Source organism: Rhyacophila brunnea, unplaced genomic scaffold, assembly GCF_057557595.1.
Source record: "Rhyacophila brunnea isolate RB1 unplaced genomic scaffold, BYU_Rbru_1.0 scaffold_9, whole genome shotgun sequence".
Lineage (NCBI taxonomy): Eukaryota > Metazoa > Arthropoda > Insecta > Trichoptera > Rhyacophilidae > Rhyacophila > Rhyacophila brunnea.
This window is the reverse complement of record NW_028233361.1, coordinates 21,074,998-21,099,673: the sequence shown is the minus strand read 5'-3', so window position 1 is coordinate 21,099,673 and position 24,676 is coordinate 21,074,998. Positions and strand designations below refer to the sequence as shown.

Below are 24,676 nucleotides of genomic sequence, written 5' to 3'. Positions count from 1 at the left end.
TTAATAACAAACAAGATCATTATTATTTAGAGCAGAAAATACGTTTCACATAGATCATGTCTACAACTTACTTTAAAATTATGTACTTAATAAGATTTTATAACGTTTATTTTCCTCTCATCGTAGAACAGAGACAATCACGCTTACTTATACATCTATTAGAACCATAATAAAAAATAAATAAATAAAAGGTTCTGTTCGAGTAAAAAATCGAATGAAGTTCAGCTCTATCATGTCGAAAATTGGAACCCCGGATCCATGGTTCGGTTCTGCTTCTTTTTCATTCATCATACATTAAAATTTTGCGATTTATAATATTATATTATATTCGATTAACTTTACATTGGAAATTGAAATTGTTTCGTTCTTTTTAAATTGCAATATTTTACGATCTATATTTTATATTATACTAGCTGAAGTACCCGGCTTCGCACAGGGTCGCTTCGTGGCTATATTTATCTTAGATATTTAAAAAATAATAAGAGGTAATTATTTTTTTAATATTAAAATATCTGTGTAATACAATATATCAATATGAAAATAATTCTAATAGGAGTAAAGGTCAAACAAAAGAACACTAAATTAAAATCGAATCCAAAATACGCAAACGTTATTAATGTTATTAATATGCACTAACAAACCAAAATTGGATTAAACGAACTTTGTATTTTATATAATACTAATTTAGAAACCTTTGCAGGTGTGCGCACAACAACTTACAAAAATTTCATCGCAATCAGATGAATGGTATAAGAACGCATACGAATAGAAGAAGATAGAATAGATGAAAAAGAAGAAGAAATGGTTGCCTCAATTCAGAAACCTTGGCGGGCGTGAGCACAATACTTGATCAAAATTTCATTGCAATCGGATGAATGGTATAGGAACGCATACGAATAGAAGAAGAAGAAGATGGCGTACGCACAACAACTGGTCAAAATGTCATCGCAATCGGATGAATAGTATAAGAACGCACACGAATAGAAGAAGATAGAATTGAAGAAAAAGATGAAGAAAATAGTTTTATCAATTCATTAACCTTTGCGGGCGTGAGCACAACACTTGATCAAAATTTCATTGCAATCAGATGAATGGTATAGGAACGCATACGAATAGAAGAAGATAGAATATAAGAAGAAGATGGTTGTACTAATTCAGAAACCTTCGCGGGTGTTGGCACAATTACTGACGAAAGTTTCATCGCAATCGGATGAATGATATAGGGACTATACTAATAAAAGAATAAATAATGAAGAAGAAGAAGAAGAAGAAGATGGTTGTACTAATTCAGAAACCTTTACGGGTGTTACCACAAAAACTGATAAAGGTTTCATCGCAATCGGATGAATGGAATAGGAACTCATACAAATAGAAGAATATAGAATAGAAGAATATAGAATAGAAGAAGAAGATAGTCGTACTCATTCAGAAACCTTTGCGGGTGTTATCACAACAACTGACGAAGGTTTCATCGCAATCGGATGAATGGTATAGGAACCATACGAATAGAAGAAGATAGAATATAAGAAGAAGATGGTTGTACTAATTCAGAAACCTTTACGGGTGTTACCACAACAACCGATGAAAGTTTCATCGCAATCGAATGAATGGCATAGGAACAATACGAATAAAAGAAGATAGAATGAAGAAGAAGAAGAAAATGATATAGGGACCATACGAATAAAAGAAGATATAATGAAGAAGAAGATGGTTGTACTAATTCAGAAACCTTTACGGGTGTTACCACAACAACTTATGAAGGTTTCATAGCAATCGGATGAATGATATAGGAACCATACGAATAAAAGAAGATAGAATGAAGAAAAAGAAGAAGATGGTTGTACTAATTCAGAAACCTTTACGGGTGTTACCACAACAACCGATGAAAGTTTCATCGCAATCGAATGAATGGTATAGGAACAATACGAATAAAAGAAGATAGAATGAAGAAGAAGAAGAAAATAATGATTTTTCTAATTCAGAAACCTTTATGGGTGTGCATACAACCACTTACTAAAATTTCATCGCAATCGGATGAATGGTATAGGAACCATACGAATAAAAGAAAATAGAATGAAGAAGAAGAAGAAGATGATGATTTTTTCTAATTCAGAAACCTTCATGGGTAAGCATACAACCACTTACCAAAATTTCATCGCAATCGGATGAATGGTATAGGAACGCATACGGGACAGACACACAGACAGACAGACATACAGACAGACAGACATTCATTTTTATATATTAGTATAGCCTATACTCTTTGCGAAAGTGCAAGCAATAAGTTGACAAAGTTTTATCGCAATCGGATGAACGGTATGGCAGCGCATTCAAAACGAACAAACAAACAAACAAATATTATTTTTTATATATTAGATAATGTGTATCTACTGTCTATATTATGATGGTCTTATATTATATAATTATGTCACGATTGATTCTTTCTCATTTATTATATTATGTTGTTCTTTTTTAATTTAATATAATTATATATCGTCAGCACATAGATAGGATATTTTCATCTTTCAAATTTATTAGTTAACAATTTGAATAAACGAATTGCCGAATAAAATATTCTTGACGTCATTAATATTAATAAAAAATCTTATTGTTTCAAGTTAGTCCGAAATAAATCAAAATGGCTGATAATGAGTATAATCGACATTGAAATCAACCTCCGGTATTATTTTATTTATCTAATAAATCGAGCAGCTTTAGATATTTTATCAATATAAATACGATGAAAAAGTACTTACAAAATTTGAATCAAAAAATATATAGATATGTATAAAAAATGGAGGTTACCCACTTTGAAACTAATAACCTCAAGTGCCTTTCATAATAATCTTGAGTAGGTCCAGTAAAATTTAATGGTTCCAATAAATAATTACACAGTAAAAGTAAATTGAATCATCTCAATTAACAACAAAAATCTATAAATATTTTATAAGATGCAAAAAGAATAATGGAAACATTTGTTCTATGTAGAACACTTTGGTTACTGCCAAAAGTTGGTAAGTCTCGAAATTACGTTCTTGGGCCGTCCATATAATATGACATCACAATATTTGGTTATTTTATAACCCCCCTGCCATCGTTACATTACCTTTTACCACCCTGTCTATATTACGTCACATTTTTGATCTAAACGTTAAAACTCTAAATGTTTTTTTTTAATGTTTATCCTTAAATCAGATTTTTTTCTTGCCACCCTCTTCCTTCACCACAAATCATCACATTATATCAAACACCCTGTAGATCATGACGTCATATATGGACGGCCCCTAATTGCAATTTGAAGTTTGACATGTCCTCTAAAATCAGGCATTATGCTTATTTTTTTTTACTTTATGTGAATATTCTATGTATCGGATGATCTTGGGTTTTCTTTCAAACATACATATTATTATTTATAACGTAGACACAATAATTATGATTCGTTGTTAGCTCTAAATACGTAAATTATAGAGTTCACAACTTTCGGCAGCAACCCCACGATTATCCATTCACTACAAGAAATATAGAATTAGTCTGCAGAGTGATCGAGTGGAGAACTGTTTTGTTCCCTTGCCTCTTTAAATTTAAGTTGCTCCAAAATTTAAGACTCGTTGTCACTAGACAATTGCTTTATTTCTTATATTTCTTGTCTTATCTTCATAATATATACCTACCTTTTTATGTTTTTCAGTATTTTTTTCCTTTTTTCATTCTCTCAGGAGTACTAATTAATGTAATTTTCTCTTTTAATCATTTTTAATAACTCTCTCTTATATATTCGTTATAAGTGGATTAATATTTGATTTATTTAATTTTATTATGCATTTCTGTCCGCCTGTTATTGGGACCAACACATATTTTTTTATAATACATAGGTACTTATTGTACTTTTCTATGATTGATGATCAATAAAGACCTTAAATAAAAAAACATAATAAAAAAATAATTTTGTTTTGTCACATTAAGATTACATCCTAAAAAAAGCCTTACCAGAGCATTGTTGTATTTGTCGTAAGTACCTAGTTAAGGGGGAGAGGCATGCCAGCAGAGAACCAAGCGGAAAAATACGAAGCTTGCAATTTGAGATTTTTTTTTGATAATTTACAATTTCAACTGTATGTATAATAAATATGTATCTGAAAACATTAAAAAGATTTTTGGTTTTTTTTTATTTAAAGATAAACTGACAATTGTAAAAAAATGTAATAAAATGTAAATTCGTTGAAGGGTCACATCTTATTTATTACATTATATTGTATGGTCATATTTATTATTAAAATTTAGTTTATTAGGTTTTAGATTTTTTGAAGTTTAGATTTTTGACTAATTCATCGTTATAATATTTTTATATCTATTTTAAAAAACATCGATTTTTATAAAAAATATAAATGTGTATAACTTGAAATCCTTTTTATTTATATCAAATTTTATTTTAGGCTTGGTCCCAATATGGAAGCTCGATTGGATATAAATAAAAATGATTTCAAGTTATACACATTTATATTTTTATAAAAATCGATGTTTTTTAAAATAAATATAAAAAATAATAAAACGATGAATTAGTCAAAAATCTAAGCGACAAAAAATTTAAAACTTAATAAACTGAATTTTTATTATAAATATGACTATAAAATATAATATAATAATAAGATGTGACCCTGCAACGAATTCACATTTCATAACATTTTTTTTACAATTGCAAGTTTATCTTTAAATTTAGAAAAAAATAAAAAAAAACCTTTTTAATGTTTTCAGATACATATTTATTAATTAATACAGTTGAAATTGTAAATTATCAAAAAAAATCTCAAATTGCAAGCTTCGTATTTTTCCGCTAGGTTCTCTGCTGGCGTGCCTCTCCCCCTTAAGGGGGATGCTTATACTATCAGAGGCGAAAAGAGGCACCTAACGGAAAATACGAAGCTTGCAATTTGTTTTGATAATTTACAATTTAAACTGTAGTAATTAATAAATATGTATCTGAAAACACTAAAAAGATTTTTTATTTTTTTTTTAAATTTAAAAATAAAATGGCAATTGTAAAAAAATGTGAATTCGTTGCAGGGTCAAATCTTATTATCACATTATATTTTATGGCCATATTTATTATAAAAATTTAGTTTATTAAGTGTTAGATTTTCTGTCGTTTAGATTTTTGACTAATTCATCGTTTTAATATTTTTTATATATATTTTAAAAAACTTCGATATTTATAAAAATACAAATGTGTATAACTTGAAATCCTTTTTATTTATAAAAAAAATTATTTTAGGCATGGTCACAATATTGAAGCTCGATTCGATATAAATAATAAGGATTTCAAGTTATACACATTTATATTTTTTAAAAATCGATGTTTTTAAAAATATATATAAAAAATATTAAAACGATGAATTAGTCAAAAATTTTAACGACAGAAAATCTAACACTTAATAAACTAAATTTTAATAATAAATATGGCCATAAAATATAATGTAATAATAAGATTTGACCATGCAACGAATTCACATTTTATTACATTTTTTTACAATTGCCAGTTTATCTTTAAATTTAAAAATAAATAAAAAATCTTTTTAATGTTTTCAGATACATATTTATTAATTAATACAGTTGAAATTGTAAATTATCAAAAAAAAAATCTCAAATTGCAAGCTTCGTATTTTTCCGCTAGGATCTCTGCTGGCGTGCCTCTCCCCCTTAAATTAAAAGACAAACACTCTACAACAAAGAAAAAATAATCAATAAAAAAACCTACTATTGGAATTGTAATATTTAAAAAAAAACGTAGTCTTGTACAATAATTATGTCTTCAACAAAAAATGGTAGTCCCCGGATTCGAAGAAAATAATATACACGAGGTCGTCGATTATACAGTATTGTTTATTATAAATCCTAAATATTATACATCATTAAACAAATAATCAACAGCGTCGTGATAATATAGTAGTAACGGAGAGGAGGAATCCCCTGAGTAAGCAAATAATTAGGTACCATTTACCTCTACCTATTCAATTTTTTAGTTGGTTCAGTTGTATATAAAAGAACAACGCTGGCTGATTGATTCATATTGCAAATTCATTCATTGCCTTTATTGTATATCAGTAAGAGATTCTCTACTTCTTTGCTAAGATGAAATTCTTATTTTTCTTCGCATTTTTCCTCATGGCTGCTGTCTGCTGGGCATCTCCCCTGCAGCAGGAAGATGAACATTTTACCCACGACAAACTATTACAAGGTAGGTACCCAATACATAATATGTATTGTATTATTATTTAAACCAATTTTGTACTTTATTATTTTTATAATAGTTTTTTTTGTCTAAATTACTTGACAGACAACAATCAGGCGATTAATAATTAAAGGCGACTATATCATTTGAATACGTGTATTAATTAAGGCGCTAAGTACCAAAAAGTAGTTTTGCTTGTGGCTATAAAATACTGATTTTTCAAATAAAATTGTATGAAGCAGACATTTTGAAAAATGTAGTTACACAGTATGAAGCAATCTCGGCAGCTTCTATAATTTTAAAACTTAAATTTATTTTGAATTTCCACAGTACATAGCTTTGAAATTGACATTTCCGGTCAGGGTGTAAGTACCACGCAGAGAATCTTATTTTAAGGTCTAAGTACTAGCTCAGGGACGCTGGTGGGATCTAAGTACACACTGATGACATTTTCAATAGAGATGGGTAAAATATTATAAATTAAAAAAAGAAGGTTTTTCGATACTTTTGTCTTAATAATTCAATTACTTATTTACCTACTCCTAATACAATCATTCTGCGTTTTATTTCGGCGATGTGCATATGACCCTAGAGACTATAGAGCAGTGGTTTCCAAACTTTATGTTACTACGCCTCCCTTTTAAAAATAAACTAATCTTGGCGCCTCCCCCCCTTTATTTCATTAAATAATACAGACACATTTTTAAATAGTCAACAATGTACTAACACAAAATGAAAAAAAATAAACAAGGTTTTACTAAGTACTTATATATTCATTTTAAAATTAATTTGTTTTTCATGCGATGAATGTGCTTGTTTATAATGCACATACAATTTCCATATAAGTCAATCCAAATTTATCATGTTCATTGACAAATGGATTCTATCATAGGCCCCTTATCCTGAAGCGGGCCCTAAGATCAGGATCTTTCAACTACAATTAATAAAATAATGTTAAAAGTGCATTATCAACTATTCTAGAACTCTGCAGTAAATAGGCCGGCCATAATAAAATACTTGTTATGTTATGTCGTTATGTGTGCAGTGATTCCCATTATCCTTTATCTGTAAACAATACCCAGCCTGTGTCCATATTAAAACAGATACTGGTGATAAAACTGATAAATTATCAATAATTATTTTGAATTTTGTTTTGTATTAAGTAGGTACATATGTGAGTCAGTCAATATCACACTTTGAAATATTTTAATTTAAATAGTAGAACAAATTTTTTTTTATTTGATACCGTACAACTTAGCAATCATGAAATAATTAATATAAAATATATTCTTAATTAATTAAAGGATGTATATTTCCCATTTAATTCAATAAGGCATAATTAATTAATAATATTATATTCTGTAAATTATTGAATAAGTAGGTACAAGGTGTTATATATATATATATATATATAACTAGCTGAAGTACCCGGCTTTGCACAGGGTCGCTTCGTGGTTATATTTATCTTAGATATTTAAAAAATATTAAGAGGTAATTATTTTTTTAATATTAAAATATCTGTCTAATACAATATGGCAATATAAAAATAATTCTAATAGGAGTAAAGGTCAAACAAAAGAACACTAAATTAAAATCAAATCCAAAATATGAAAACGTTAATAATGTTATTAATATGTAGTAAAAAAATCAAAATTGGATGAAACAAACAAACAACAAACTTTGTATTTTATATAATACTAGTTAAGAAACCTTCGCAAGTGTGCGCACAACAACATAGTGACAAAAGTTTCATTGCAATCGGATGAATGGTATAGGAACGCATACGAATTGAAGAATAAGATGATTTTCTAATTCATAAACCTTTGCGGGCGTGAGAACAACAGTTGATCAAAATTTCATTGCAATCGGATGAATGGTATAGGAACGCGTACGAATAGAAGAATAAGAAGATAGTTGTACTAATTCAGAAACCTTCGCGGGTGTTACCACAACAACTGACGAAGGTTTCATCGCAATCGGATGAATGGTATAGGAACCATACGAATAAAAGAAAATAGAATTAAGAAGAAGAAGAAGATGATGATTTTTCTAATTCAGAAACCTTTGCGGGTGTGCATACAACCACCTAACAAAATGTCATCGCAATCAGATGAACGGTATGGCAGCGCATAAAATGCGAATAAACAAACAAACAAACAAACAAACAAAAATTGATTTTTATATATTAGATATACTTAATATTCTGAATTTCAAACCAAGAAGAAAAATGTATTTAAAAAAAAAAGTTGCTTAATATCGATATTATAACATTTATAACGATACGCATTGAACATCACTAGCGCTTTCTTGACAAATTAGCGGATTGTGTGAAACAATTATAAAAATGTAATAACCTCAGAATTTCGAGGTTTTTTGGCTGGAATCACTTTACTATTAATTGTGGAGTACTCTTGGCCACTAGTTTTTAGTTTTTTTTTAACATTTTGGACACTTCCTTCATCTTTTTGGCGACGTTTTTTAACATAACTTGTGAGTGTCAACACACCGTTTTCAGCCATTTTATATGGAATGCCGTTGAACACTGCAGTGGTACTTACACCCTTACAAATAAAACACGCCAATGGACTTACATCGTCGCCAGATTTAAATATTTTATTGTATTTTTTTGACATGCTTAAGACACTTAGACCATAGTTAATAGTATTGGCGTTGGTACGTAAAACAGTTTTCTATAAAAATGTCAGTTTTAAAAATGTTGGTACTTAGCGTCTTAATTAATACACGTATTCATTTATATTTCATAAAATCTTATTATAAATAAATAATCAGCTTTTTGGTAATATATACAAAGGACATGCGTATTAAATATTATACCGATATGATATTTCGGGTAATTTTTCTGTTTACCTATGATTATTATTGATAATAATTATGAGAAATAACCAATTATTATTAGTACCTACTATTTACCCTGTTCGATCATAACAGAGCCTTCACAGAGTGGTGGCTGTATTCACAGATTTTTGTTTTTATTACGAGAAATGAATATTAGTCACTTGTTCAACCAATTCCGGCCAAACACACATTGAAAATTAACATGAACTTTCCGGACCTTGGATTCAAATTCGAGACCTTCCATATTATAATTCGACACAATAGCTATTCGGCTATCGTGGGCCGTAAATAATCAATACTCATCTAAAAACATTTATTTTTCTATTTAAAAATTATGCTTATAATAATAAAAAATGTTAATGTAATTAATATAGTAATAATTAAATATGTAAAAAATGTTATTAGGAAGTCCTATTTTAGTGCATCGTATTTTATAAATTATGTTTATTACTAAAATGTAGTTTGATAAGTTCTTATAATGTAACAAAACTATTTTTGAATAAATCATAGTTTTACCGTATTTCATAGACAATCGTCCTATGCACTGGATCTATAAAATAATTCGCGACACGTTGGTTCACACACTGACGCTGTATCAACTTGACCATCGTGAGTTTATGTGTATTTTTGAATTTTTTTATTAATTTTTCAGGTTCAAAATTACTGCACCGTAGCAGAAGAGCTACATGCCCCTGGTTCCCAAGTGCTTGCGAGGTTCACTGCAGGTCCAAAGGATTCTCAACAGGATTCTGCAGAGGCGGCACCTGCACATGCAAAAACCACTAATTTTAAAAATGACTTATAGCCATAGTTATAATGGTGAAACAAAACCAAATATTCCTCAATAATTATTAGGTTTATTCGATACTTACTGTATAATTTTATTTCAGACAATTTAGGCAAGATTTTACAACATTAAAATGTTTTTCATTGTAATATAATATTTTACAAAATAAATTTTATTGTGTACTTAAAATAAAATAATAAATTATAAAATAAAATAAATTAAAATAAAAAAATTAAAATAAACGTAATAAAACATTCTTTTTAATTATCAACCTGGCAAAAACGACTATTTTATACAAAACCTATAAAATTTATCTATATGATAAATATATTTTCAGAAAAACACAATATTGAAAAACCTCAGTAACTAGAAAAAAAAATACTGAGTGGGACTAAGGGCTTGCGCAGACAGAGCGCGGTCAGGCGGTCTGCGTTCCGCGTTCCGCGTTCGGAGTTCGGCGTTCTTTGTACTGTATGGACTTCATACTGTATGGGTACACAGCCAGCGGTCAGACCGCGCCGGTCAATTGGAACGCTAGAGTTCTGGAGTTCTATGCCCGGAATTACAAAGAACGCCGTACCTCCCGTCCGATCCCGTCATAGGAATTTGAGCAGTCACACAACATAGAGCGAAACCACACGGGGGAGTGAGTACGCAACAGCGATGCTTTCTCACTTCCACTCGCAGTCAGAATATAGCGGTGTCGCATTATGCAGCGCTTGTGTCAGTACAACGTTTGTAAACAAATGGAACGCTTATTGTTGACCGCCACCTGTCTGCTGTCCCTGAACGTTAGCGGTCAACGGTCGGTTGAACGCAGAACTCCGACCGCTCTCTGTCTGCGCAACCCCTTAGAGTGGGACCGAACTCAGGTCTTTCACTTTCCGTGTGAGTGCTTTGGTCTCTAAACGTCTACTCTAAACTATCGATCAATCTATGTTTCATGTGAATTATTTCCTAAATTTACTAATTAACGGAGGTACCTACTTCAAATTACGTTACGTACAAAAAGGTACGTAAATCTAAGAAATAATTGTCATAAATCATAATATACCTACAAATCGGTACTATACTAATCGGTAATAATATACTCAACGCTCGGTCCAACTTTTTCTAGATTTTTTTCTAATTTGTATGTTCCTGCAGTTTTTCAAAATTGTGTTTTTTCTATAATAAAGAATATAACTTTACATATTAAAACCTTTTTTATATTCAGTATTAAATAAAAAAAAAGATTATAGTTGATGTATATTTTATGAGGCCTGCGTTCCTGCTAAAGTTCAGTTCCTTTTCTCATATTATGTTATGGATAGGCACCTACATATATTTTTGTCAACGTGTCAAAGTTCAAGTAAGTTGCAACAAAAAATAACCTTAGAGTGACCCGTGACGTATGTAAGTAATTAAAGTAATACCCACTTTCATTTAAAATACAAAAGCCAATCCCCAATATTAAATCGATTTGGAGAGAGCTTATGAGCAAGTATTGGGCAGGCTTATGAAAGGCCAATAGTTAAAATATGTCGCAATTAAGCATGGCAGGCGTAGCATAGTGGTAATACACAGAGCGCGATACCCAGGAGACGCACTTACTTACTCACTTACTTTTTTCGAAAAAATATTTTTTCTATTGGCTATGTTTTTTCATGAGTGTTTTCAGAATTATGTATGTTTTACAATTTCTATATCACTATATTATGAAGTGTAACTGACGCCCACTATGACCGTCGTGGGTGTCAGTTTCAAATCCAGAGATTCCTGAATAACCTACATGTTATATGTGGCTAACATCCATTTTCTCGTAAAAACAACTGTGATTTTCTTGAAAAAAGATTTTTCTATTGGCTATATTTTATCATGAGTGTTTTCAAAAATATGTATATTCAATGATTACAATGGTATATTATTAAATCTTGTGAATTATTCGTTGAATAAATGAAATAGTCAATTAGAAAATGTAAAGCTTGTATTTAATAGTCTGCTTTATAAAAACTTATCATAGGCCTCTTGCTCACGAATGCAATTGTTATTAGGTAGTGAATGCTTTATCTAATAATTAGTCTTTTAAAGTAAACTAATTTGGTTAAATATGCATAAAGTCAAATGTTATCACAAATAATGAGCTTTCAAAACCATTTGATAGCATTTTTTGGTCTACAAAGTTTTTGTAAAAATATGTGAGTAATACGTGAATTATTCTAATCTGCCATAAATTAATGTACAATAAGTAGATACTGACGGAGCTATTTTCAATTAAGTATTTTCTATCATGGAATAGTAATTTAAGGAAAAATATATTTTTGACTCAGATTAGCTTATGATCCACACGCATACAATACAAAAATTAAAAAATATTTCTGACTTGCCAGGCGTATCACACACTCCACAAACCTGTCATACTCGTACAATACTAACCATAATATAGAAACACATACTACAACTTACACACGTCAACCAGTTTACGCAATTTAATTGAATGCTATAAAACTAGCTTATCTTTTAATCCGGAACTGATCAGGAGGATCTCTTGCGAATTTCCTGTTCTGGTGTCATCTTTCATTTGTAACGCCTGTTTGTCGCTAATTAGTGTAAAACAGTGGACTTCCAGTTATCCGTGTTATTTATTTTTCTATCGCTTCCTGCCCGCTCTAGAAGTAGACGAACCTAGATAAGTAAATTGGATGTAATTTTCATTATCGGTCCAATTAATTGATCTAGATCTAGATCAAATCTCCCAACCAGTATGACGTAAACGATTGCGAAGTGTGACGTTTGATCATGGCCCCCACATCCTGAAGCGTGCCCCAGGCTAATGTCATTGGCAGACTCCCCTACCTATCGTTAAGGATAAAGGCAGTGTGATGCATTATATTAGCGTTTTCCAAATGGTGTTCGCTGTAAAATTAATGTGTATATTTACTATTTAGTGTTTTTTGTATATTTTAATACATCCGTTTGAATTATGGAGTTGTTGAGTAACGATACACAATCAAAAATTGTATTATACAACCACATGGTCTTAAATAACATTATTGAAGGAAAATAGCGCCGCAGGCGACTTTATTTACTATAAGAGCCAATTTGTGATCTCACTTATCTGGTCAAATCGCCACGCCGGGCCCCTCCTGAACCCGGGCCCCCAGGCTAGAGCCCTGTCAGCCTCCCCCCTTTGTAGGGGCCATGCGCTTGATATATTTAAATAGTAAAATAATCACTTCACTTAAGCACAGAGATTTTATGAGCTGAAAAAGGAATATTCAATAAGTTTAATGCAAAACATTGTCCATTCACCAAAAATATGTGGAAAATAACAAAGAAATAAAAATGTTATAAACCACTTCTATTATTCAATGAATAATTCACAAGACTTGAGAATCTAACATTCTTTATATTGATCATACATAATTTGAACATAACGGTATTATATAACGATGGCCGCGCAGCTTAAGCGTCGGCCTATAACGTCGTGGGTCTCAGGTTCGAATGCTGGGTCTGGCAAGTATACATTGTTTTTCAATTTGTGTATGAGTCAGAATATGGACCTAATAGGTTGAGTAAGTGGCTGACATCCATTTCTCGTAAAAACAAAACCTGTTAAATACAAACCTCCACTCTATGGAGGCCTATATGAATCTATTAGGATCGGACTTGGTCGGAAGAAAGGAAGAAAGTAATTTGAAAACATCTAGAAAAAATCGATTTTCGAAAAAAATTCGACACCCAACGTGACTTGAAGTTTGAATTATGGCATTGAATTAAAACGATACATATCTTAATTTAATATACAAAAAACTGATAGTCAACATTATTAACGCAATTTGATAAGCATTTTATGTAACACTTACTAGTTAAAATTATCATAATTAAGTAGGGTGCCTGTAGTTTAATTGGGAAAGCACAAAGTTACTGGATTTTTTCCTAGCAAGTATATGTATGACATGTTTTGACACGTTGTGTAAGTATGTTAAAATAGTTATGTTTTGTCGCATTAAATCCTGAATACAAGTTTTACCGGTATATTATTATCTTGGTCATACTAAATAGTTAAAATAATAGACAAAGACAAACAAGTACTAACAAGGACATATCCAATATATACAAACAGTATATGAATTGTTATATTTAAGAAAGTAGCAAGCTTGTACATAATATCTTCAACAAAAAAAGGTATTCCCCTCGTTTTCTAAGAATTAATAAATATAAAGTTATCAATCACAGAATAATTATTAACCCTAAAATGCACACTGTAAGTTTAGTACAAAATTTTATGTAGCATTTTTCGCGGAACAGAAAAAGTATTTTGCATAATATGTTTATAAATCCAATAATATAATGAGCATCTAATGAATCTAGCATACTAATTTTATTGGGGTATTAATAATTGACATTTATTCATTTTTGGAAGTACATAATATTTAAACGAACTTTTATTATCAAAGTCAAAAAAATACCGTATTGTGTATGAACTGTTATTCAATTATTTATTATACCTATAAAATAATATAAAAATAATTTCTACATAGTGCATTATTTGTACTAAATGACTGTAGTATTACTTACACCATGCATTTTAATCATCAAAAGCATGCAGTAGTACATGTAGTTTATATTACTATTACAAGCTAATACATATGAAATGGTATAATACCTATATATATATACACTATACATTGATGACAACAGCATTTTAGATATTGGATTCTGTACAGAGTTACCATACATTTGATGATGTCGACGTTAAAGAATACTACGATATTATGATTACATCTAGTACGATCGACTACGTCAACAAGTATCTTCCATTTAGCGACCATAAAGCAATATATTATTCATACTAGTATACTAAAACAGTATAGAAGAAAATCAACATTAATACAGATGATAATCGGGCATCCTTCTTTTTCTCAAAACAATTTAAGGTTTGATACACGGTAATATTATTTTTTACTAATAATATCATTCAATATTTATTATATGCTTCAAAGTTCATAATATAAATACAATTGTACAATTCTCAAGTCGATCCCAATTCAGTGGATATTAGGTACAATAACTGTTTGGAATGATAATAAAATAATTTTGATACATATTTTTTCCACAGTTCTGATCGATGCATTAAAAAAATGGACGAAATAATATCGAAGAAATGTAGAAGTACCTTATCATTACACGGAGGAAGTTGAAGAATTATTCCCATATTATTCACTATAATGAAGTGTTAAAATGAAAATATCTCTTATTTTTTCTTATCTCCATTACTACTTTACATTCAGTAATTCATGGCTATTACATAGGAAATTTAAAATATTTGACAAAATCTCATTAAAATATCCATATTTTTATAAGGTTTGAGGTAGCATCTTTTTTATGCAACCTTGGCGTATACTACAATGAACATACATGAGAAAGGTCTTGAGTAAGTAGATAAGTATGTACCTACCCGCCTTACTTTGGCTCTACGTAGTTACTCATTTTTTGATTTGGTTGAGTCTTATATAAAAGAACAGGGCTGTCAAATTCATTCATATCGAAATCATTCCTTGTTCTTGTTGTGATTCAGAAATAAATCATCTACTAAGATGAAATTCTTATTTTTCTTCGCATTTTTCCTCCTGGCTGCTGTCTGCTGGGCATCTCCACTGCATCAGGAAGATGGACATGTATTACCTTGCAATTGTTCATCGTGTGTAATAATTATTATTACACACGATGAACAATTGCAAGGTAATACATAATATATTATTTTAACAATTTTCTATAAGATCTTTTAAAGCTTTTTATTTTATTTTTGAGTGAATTATACATGAAACATCACTTTAATTCTCAGCATAACTATAATTTTAAAATTATATAAATATTTTTTTTCTTCTTACTAATCAAACTTTATTATATCTACATAAATAATCAGCTTCCCTGATAATGTAATCAAAGGAAGTGAATACTATTTTTGGCATCCCTATTATTGTGATCAGTACCCATGGTATTTTAGGTCAATTTTTAATGACCTAAATGATACCAAATATTATTTATTTTTCTCTCAATATTAGATCGATATATTTATATATAATAAGGCATCACAATATATATAATAGTATACATATATCTTTACCTAATTATTATGAAAACGGTTGGTTACTAGTTGGTTTACAGGACAGGTGAGTTCTATTTTGGCGAATGCCTGAAACACCAAATAAATCTATACATTCAAATAGGTGACGCAGTACCTTTTTGGGTACACTTGACGTACCTACCTAAAGCCGTATTTAGACCAAGCGAGCGAATGTTTGTTCTTCCCCCACTTCAGCGAAATTCTCTTGACGTAAAGCTTTTTGTTGAGCGAGATTCCATTCGCTATCGACCTTTTAATTAATATTTAATTACGACAATTAAATAACATGCTAATTATGTATAATGGGCAACGCACCAGTTACGTTGGACGCAGCAAATGGGTTTTAAGGAGCTGGAAAAGGTATTCTATAATTATTCTGATAAATGTTTGAAGCATTGTTATTAATTATTTGGGTTTAATATAAGGTTTTCTTGTTCATTTTACTGGTGTCTAAATTGTAAATATTCTATTCAATTTTGTGCATATATTTTTGAAAAAGATAATTACCATTGTCGCTGATAATTAGACCATATTATAATGGGCCCTCAAAAATGGTTGTATTTTGAATATTTGTTTACGAGGAGTAGTTTTTAGTCACTCACGCAACATAGTGTGTTTATACACTGGATATATAAAAAACTCGCGACACATTGATTCATATATATTATATACACTGCCGCTGTATCAACTTAATCGCCTTGAGTTTATGTATATTCGAATATAACATAAAATTTGTTATTTATTTTTCAGGCTCAGAAGTACTGCACCGTAGCAGAAGAGCTACATGCCCCTGGTTCCCAAGTGCTTGCGAGGTTCACTGCAGGTCCAAAGGATTCTGAACAGGATTATGCAGAGGTGGCACCTGCACATGCAAAAACCACTAATTAAAAAAAATACTTATGATCTAAAACGACGTCACTGTCTTTTATCTGTCAAACTAATAGACTAACGATTGTCAATTGTTTTCGCCTATAACAAGTTCATTTGACGTGTCAGATTTCAAATTTAGAATTTGCAGGAATAATCGAAAAAATGTGAAATTTCTATTAGCACGCATAAATAATCAATTTCAATCAAGACATTTATTGTAAGATGAAGATAATTTTATTACTTCTATCAGTAAATTGAATAATTTCAGACTTAATAAATAAGAAACTACATTATATGGGTACATATTACGCTCTTCACGATGGTGATCTGACAGTATCTATCTGCAGTTTGGCGAATTCTAGGTTATCAGTGTATTTTGTACAAAATGGTGACGGATCGAATGGAAATATTATTGTTCTACGAAAAAAATCCTAAAATGCTCAAATTTGACGTGGAAAATGCCATCTATCTGCATCAAAGTGTCTAGAAACTAAAAATAAATATTATCTATCTGCTTGATTTATTTTATTATGACATTACAATTTCCATACATCTTTAAACGACTGTTTTAGTACTAATATTAAAAAATTTCAATTGAAAAATAAAAATAATACTGATACCGACAAAAACAGTTTTTTGAAAGCCCTAAAAAATTGACTATAAATGTCAGATAGATACTATTGTCAGATCAACGTCGAAGTATCCACATACTTCCGTATAAAATAGATAGGTAGTTATCGTGATTCAGTAATAATAATTATTTTTACATTTCGGCAGGTAAATGAAATTGATGTGACGTTTAATCAGTGCTCGAAATGGACAATTCTACGAACCGGAACGCTGCATAATCTTCAAAGAATATCAAAGAGTGTTTGATTTTTTGTTGCAATCTTAAACCGATGAAAGAAGTAAAAACAATCTTTGAACTTTTGACATTCACAGCATTATAATCAAGTTATGAGTATGACTACTTAAATTTTTTCCACAAGGTAACTTTGATAAATGTATCTATTTACATCCTTTATTTTCCGCCCTTTAATAAAATCGCACTATTGAACAGTGCATTATCTGCATACTTTTTTATCATACGTATGGCATCACAAATCCTGAAATTTTGTTATATCATATTTTAAATATCTAATTTAACCGTTTTATGGGTAAAGAAATTACAAGACCATAGATAAATTCTTGTTTTTTCGACCATGTCCGATCCTAATAAGATCATATGGGCCTCCACAGAGTAGAGGTTTGTATTAATAGATTTTTTTTGTTTTTACGAGAAATGGATCTCAACCACTTGCCTAACCTATTAGGTACATACTCTGATACACGATATGTGTACTTGCCAGACCCAGGATTCGAACCTGTGACCAACGACACTGCAGGCCGACGCTTAAGCCGCGCGACCATCGTAGGTGTTGTATATTTAAAATGTTGTAAACAGCGGCGGCTCCTCTAACAACATGCATGTGCGCTGCACTGCTTTTTCCTAAACATCACTCAATGTCCAACAATGCTATTCATAAGTCATCACTCGTTTATTGCAATTTAATCCATGTAAATTTATACCAAAAGCATGTACTCACTGAATAGTCATCGAAATCGTGCGCTCGTGGTGAACGCACTAATATCGATCTTAGTTTGCCATTCATATTGCATTGTGTAATAACAGTTCAACCCGATACGTGAAACTCATAAACATGACATAAAAACACAAGATTTAATTGCTTTTTGGGACGCCGACCAGCTCACAAAATTTGACACAGAAAAAAAACAGTAGGAATACGCGGAAAAATGTAGTTACTGAGATTTAGCAAGATTGATAAAAAATATATTTTTTTATTTAAATCTCAAATTCATTGAAAATAGGCTGATATTGAATACTTATTGATTATCAACATAAATATTATGGTAACGATCCTTAAATCGTTCTATATTTGCAAATATTTGAATATAATTTATAAAAAAATATTATCTGAGTTATCATGTTCTTTTAGCAAGTGAGTGAATTATTATAACATGATGTCATATGTTTAACAATACCCGACTCGCGCTAAGTTTTATTGCTGACGCAATTTTTTAGACTTTATTTTATTTTGTAGACGAAGGGTCTGACGCCTTATCGTCAATAATTCAATATCCTGTGTCGAAAAATACGGAAGTATTCAAAACAAACGATAGTTATATATATTTTTTTTATATTGTCTTGAAAAATTATTGCAGTTCACTGTTCAGTTTAGTTTCTGCTGCCGCAATCTAAAGTCCCCACAAACGAGGTGGAATTTTATTATTAAAACTGTTGACACCGTTTACATATATTACGAACCACTTAAGGACTGTATGGAAGCAATATTAAACAGTGAAAATGATAGCAATACAATAAATCAAGCAGATATGCTTCTGCGGTATCTCACAGATGAACATTTCATGTTTTGGCTATCATTTTTTCGGCGGATAATGCCTCATTGTGACATTTTATTTAATAAACAATTGCAATCTCGAAACTTAGACTCCGTATTGATAAAACGTTTTATTTGTGATTTTGAAGTGTCTGTTAATAATGTTAAAAGTTTCCTTGAAAGTTTATCCGAGCCTTCCAGTAAAAAAATAAAATTTAACAAATAGAAATGTGTAAAGATGTATGTGATTTAATATTAGTCCAAATGAAAGATAGGCTTGAATATAATAAACATTTGCTAGCGGCGAAACGTTTTTATTGTGAACATTTTGAAGGGTACAAGGTTAATTTTCCTGAGAATGATTTTAAAATGACCCTGGAATCAAATGACTTTTTGGATAACTTTAAACTTATACACGAATTATCAGTTATTTACAATAGGGACGATTTTAGAAACGCGGATGGTGCTATAGCTATTTTACAATTTTTTTATAATAATAATTTAATGACATCATTTTCCCAATGTACTAAACTTTTAAAAATCATTTGTATAATTCCGATGAAATCTGTGGAAAGTGAAAGGTGTTTTTCAACCCTTATAAGAATTAAATCGTTTTTAAGAAATACCATGAACCAAAACAGACTTAATTGTCTATTTGTGTTAAGCATCGAGAAAAAACTTTTACAATCAGTTCCAGACTTTATTGAGAAAGTGATTGAGGTGTTTGCTAAGCAGAAACAACGCCGAATTGATCTTATTTTTAAATAGGGTAAGAAAGTTTTTAGTGCACCCCCTATGAAAGCAATTTTAGTAACCACCGGCCGCCACTGGTTGTAAATATGATATTTTATAAGATATTAAGTAAATTCTCTCCTAAAAAAATACTCTTACTAAAAGTATCATATATTTAAAATTAATAATCATTACAAATAAATACATTTGTAACCAGTGTAACATGCAATAAAGCTTCCCTTTGTCAATATTGTCAATTGTTATTGTAATTGATAATGTGCTAAGCGAAATAATTTGTTCCCGAATTTCAAGGTATGATAAATTTTAATACGTTGGAACGTCATTCATACAGTATATTTTTATATTTGATTAATCTTGAACAACAAACAAATTAATTCACAACTTAACGTTACCTGTTGTATTTACTGTTGTACTGTATTTTGTAAATAATGCACATGTTTTAAAATCTTGGCTTTATTGAATTTATACAATGCAATGAAACCGAGATTTTGAGCCGAGTTATAGACTAATTGTTTTCAATAAAAAATTAACAATACTGTCCAGTAATAGTGGAGGTGTAAGCATATTCCTTACAGGAAATGAATACTGTAGGACGAGGGCGTTAGTGAGAAGAGGAGGGATCCAAGCAATACATTATTAATTATTACATTTACCTATTATTATGTCTGTGGATTCATAATTATTATACATATTTATATATAGATAGATAGTATGTAGGTATATATTTACTACAAGGTTTACGTATTGGCTATTACACGTTGATAAAAAATCATTAAGAAAAATAAGAAATGCATGTCCGCATTGGTTTGATTAATTTTTACAATAATTTCCACATGAGGTCGTACGTTTTTTCATCTTTCAATTCTCTTTTTCGACTTGCTGTGTCATCCGTTGAATGCCGACCTTTAGCTAACCATGACCCAACATATTTTTCAGGATTAAATTGCCTTAATGGCGGACCTACACTATTTAAAAATAACAACGCAGCACACGTTTTAATATTAAGACATGATCTTAATGGTGTCATTATCTCATTTAAAGCGCTAAAATTTCTTTTGCATTCAGTTGTTGATATTGGGATCGTCGGTATAGCTTTAAGGAGAGGTTTCAAATCATTTGGAGTTTTATTAGAATCATCACTCATTTTAAAAAACCTAAAACCGCGTTTAATATCTAATTCATTTAAATGAAATTGATTTCATAATCTGATAATGTTATCCTCTCCATATCGTATGTCCAGGTCGTCATCATCTGATTTGTGATAATTATTACGATCCAGTACTTGTATATTCTCTAATAAATTTATATATAGATTAATGTTTTCCTGGTGAATGTTTACGTTTCGACTGACATGCGATGAACTTGTTGTAATCATTCGATTTCTTAAGTTATTGGCTAGACTTCTATAAAATTGAGAAATATTAATGACTTTAACCTTACCTTCCTGAATAATTACTCCTTTGTATATCTACGGCTCTAAAAGAGTCTAATAATTTTGGACCGGGATCATTTGCCATCGAATCTAGGATACAAATGGTAATTTTAATCGCTTTATCAGCATCAACTAGTGTAATATTACGCCTTTGAAGATAATTCGATAAGTCACCTAATTTATCTAGTGCATCTGACATTGCATTTAAATTTCGAACAAATTCTATACTTGTTAACATTTTTTTAAGGCCACTATATTTGCATCGTTCTGTTTCATCCCTAGTATTATCTTCGGATGCTTTTTTAAAATGATCGTAAAGTGCCGAATTATTATTAATAACGGCATTTACTGTACGCATACTTGAAGCCACCCACCGCACTGATAAAATTCTTCCAATTTTTAATAACTGGGTTTCTAGTGAATTGGCCGCTTCTCTCAGTTCATTTTGATTTTTAGGTGATTGGTGATATAACGTCTATAATTTATCAATTAAAATTTTGAAATGATTTATACCGGCAACTTCTTTCACTACATCATTTACTGCTAGCTCCAGTCCATGATTGGCACAATGCCACACCAGTAAATTGGGAAATATGTTTCTTAGGCGTTTTGCGACCCCGGAATCTTTACCTATCATTACTGAAGCCCTATCACATACGAAACTAATAAAACACTCAGCGAGGAAAGTGTCATCAAATCCGTACTCGCGTTAACAAGATAATAAACTATTGGTAATATTTTCTGCTGACGTATCAAAAAGTTCAACTAAATCTAAGTTGAATGCATAGGCGTCCCCTGGATAATCACCGAAAAAGGTTCTAATTGCTATCACTAATGGCGTTTTTTTACTTAACGTTGTTGACTCGTCGATTAAAATCAATATTTTTTGATTCGATTAAATGATTTCGTTGCATATTGATTTTTTCATTTCCGATGAAATGTGAATAGCAACTTCTGCACATCGGAATGCAAAATTTTACTTAGATTTATTCCATTTAACGTCTGTAAATCAACTTCCATCGGTAGATCTGAAAATGGCTTCTGATGTTTAATGATCCTGTACACGGTTCTAAATATTCTTTCGGTAGTCAAAAAAGATGCTTGTCGTGCGTTTTGTACACATGTTTTGTAATAGCGTTGTTATTAGAAGTTTAGATTATTTCCAATGCAGTGTTATGCGCTGCTGAAGTTTTATGTTCATATTTTATTTTTTTCCTTAAACTAGATTGTTGCGACGATAATAAAAAACCGTTATGAAATACAGAGCCCTGTTGCCACTGTATTGTCAATCTTATATTTTTATCGGAGTGAATTCCTAATGATTTAACAGAATTACATGAAATACAACCTAAACCTCCTTTATTTATATATAACTAGTCATAATTATTTTTAAAACGATTAAACTGTGCTTGGGACCAGCATAAAAGTAAATCTACAAAATATTTTTCAATAGTTTCAGTTGGAACTTTTCCATCATCTAATTTAATTTTTTTATGTGCAGATATATTATTTTCTTGTGTAATGTTATTACCTGCTGGGATTTTTAACCAACATTTAAGAGAACCCATTTTCTTTAAAATGTAACTTACATATAAGTATTAAAACACAAAACTTACCAGAATGTAGCAACGTCAGCACAAATCTAATTATTATAAACTTATAAACAATCAAATAAATTGAAGTAGGTATGCAAGTATACAAAATACTTACATATTATGGTATATAACTTAATAGATAATCACACGACACAACACTAAAATATAGGTATTACCTATAACCGCAATGAATAATTTAAATTATAAAATTATATTAATGTATCTGTCTAGAAAATTATTAATTGTATCTTAAATAATAAACAAGTTTTAAAAGGCATGCGATATTATTTGATTTAAATTATAAATATATTATATTAATTTAACAACCGAAAACACAATTAATTCAACCCGAAAAAATATACTATGTATAAAATTAAAACAATAAGTAATAATATAGGTATGCCGAAGTGATATATTATGTTGTCACTCAGTAATATAAATAATTTATATCTCAAATCTCCCAAAGACTGGTGAATTATTAAAAGAGGTATGAACTGACCAAAGGGAAAAACAAGACTGAATTAACAATTACATATTTAATTTGAAATATTTCAACCCCTTAAAAACATGTAGGTTATTTAGGGAAAACTTTTTACTATTTACTACAAAGGCTTTTGTCAGGTAACATATTTTGTCGGTAATAAAACAATTTAGCGAGCTCATCTGCGAAGGTCTAACTACCTAGTTAGGTTTTTTTATGTATGCAATATTTGTTTAGTTTACACTTTACAGCTTTAGAGTCTTTAGACAACGCATTTCGCCCGAAAGAATACGTAGAAGGCGAACACAAAATGTATGACATACATATAATATCATTGCATACATACTCATCAATTTTGTTTTTTTAACACGCACGCTCTTAATATTTCGGTGCGTACCAAATTCTTTTTAAAAATGCAATGTTTTTTTCTGTGACTATAAATGGAAACAATTGAGAGAAATTATACAATACTCTCCAGTATATAATATGCTCGTGTTTTAAAACAATCTTTTTTGAAGGCCAGTTTCATAGTCATGAAAAAATAATATTTTGTTCTTTACCCACCGTTTAAAACAATTTCGGACATTCTTGAGTACGTAATATGTACGAGTCATAGAAAATTCAGTGGTTCTAAACCAGTAAAATAATTTTTTAATAAAAAAAAATATTTATGTTTTTTTACCTTTGTACCTATCAATTCATTTTCGTAAATTTTAAATCTAATCCGGAACGTAATAACGTAATAAAGTATGACGCTTGAGGATTTTACTAGACGACTCGCTGTCCGTCAGATATTTTAAAAACCGGTACGCCATTTTCGAGGTTTTAACGAACAGGAACGCCATCCTTGGAAATCCCACGAACAGGAATGGCGCTCCGGGGCGTTCCGCTCCATTCCGAGCGCTGCTTTTAAAACAAGCAGGTAATTAAAAATTAATGATGTTTATATATTTTATAATAATAATTGTTGTATATAAAATAACGGTAACCTTTCTTCTTCTTTTATATCATTAGGAACTATTAATACCTACTCAATAAAAATAACATTCAAATAATGCTTCTTATTATGCATGTTGTTTGCTATTTTATCATTCATCGCTTATTTTAAGTGAAATATAATATACTTATAGTGAAATATAGTCAATTATGACATTTTTATTACACAATT

General features: G+C 30.2%; 1 protein-coding gene across 1 annotated transcript; it reads left to right on the top strand.

Moving 5' to 3' along the window:
* The first annotated feature begins 6,126 nt into the window (after positions 1–6,126).
* On the top strand, positions 6,127–10,060 carry LOC147063384 (uncharacterized). Its single transcript, XM_085960092.1, has 2 exons — positions 6,127–6,232; positions 9,735–10,060. Exons 1-2 carry the CDS (start codon positions 6,127–6,129, stop codon positions 9,866–9,868), a joined length of 240 nt encoding a protein of 79 aa, XP_085816218.1. The 3' UTR covers positions 9,869–10,060.
* The last annotated feature ends 14,616 nt before the right edge of the window (positions 10,061–24,676 follow it).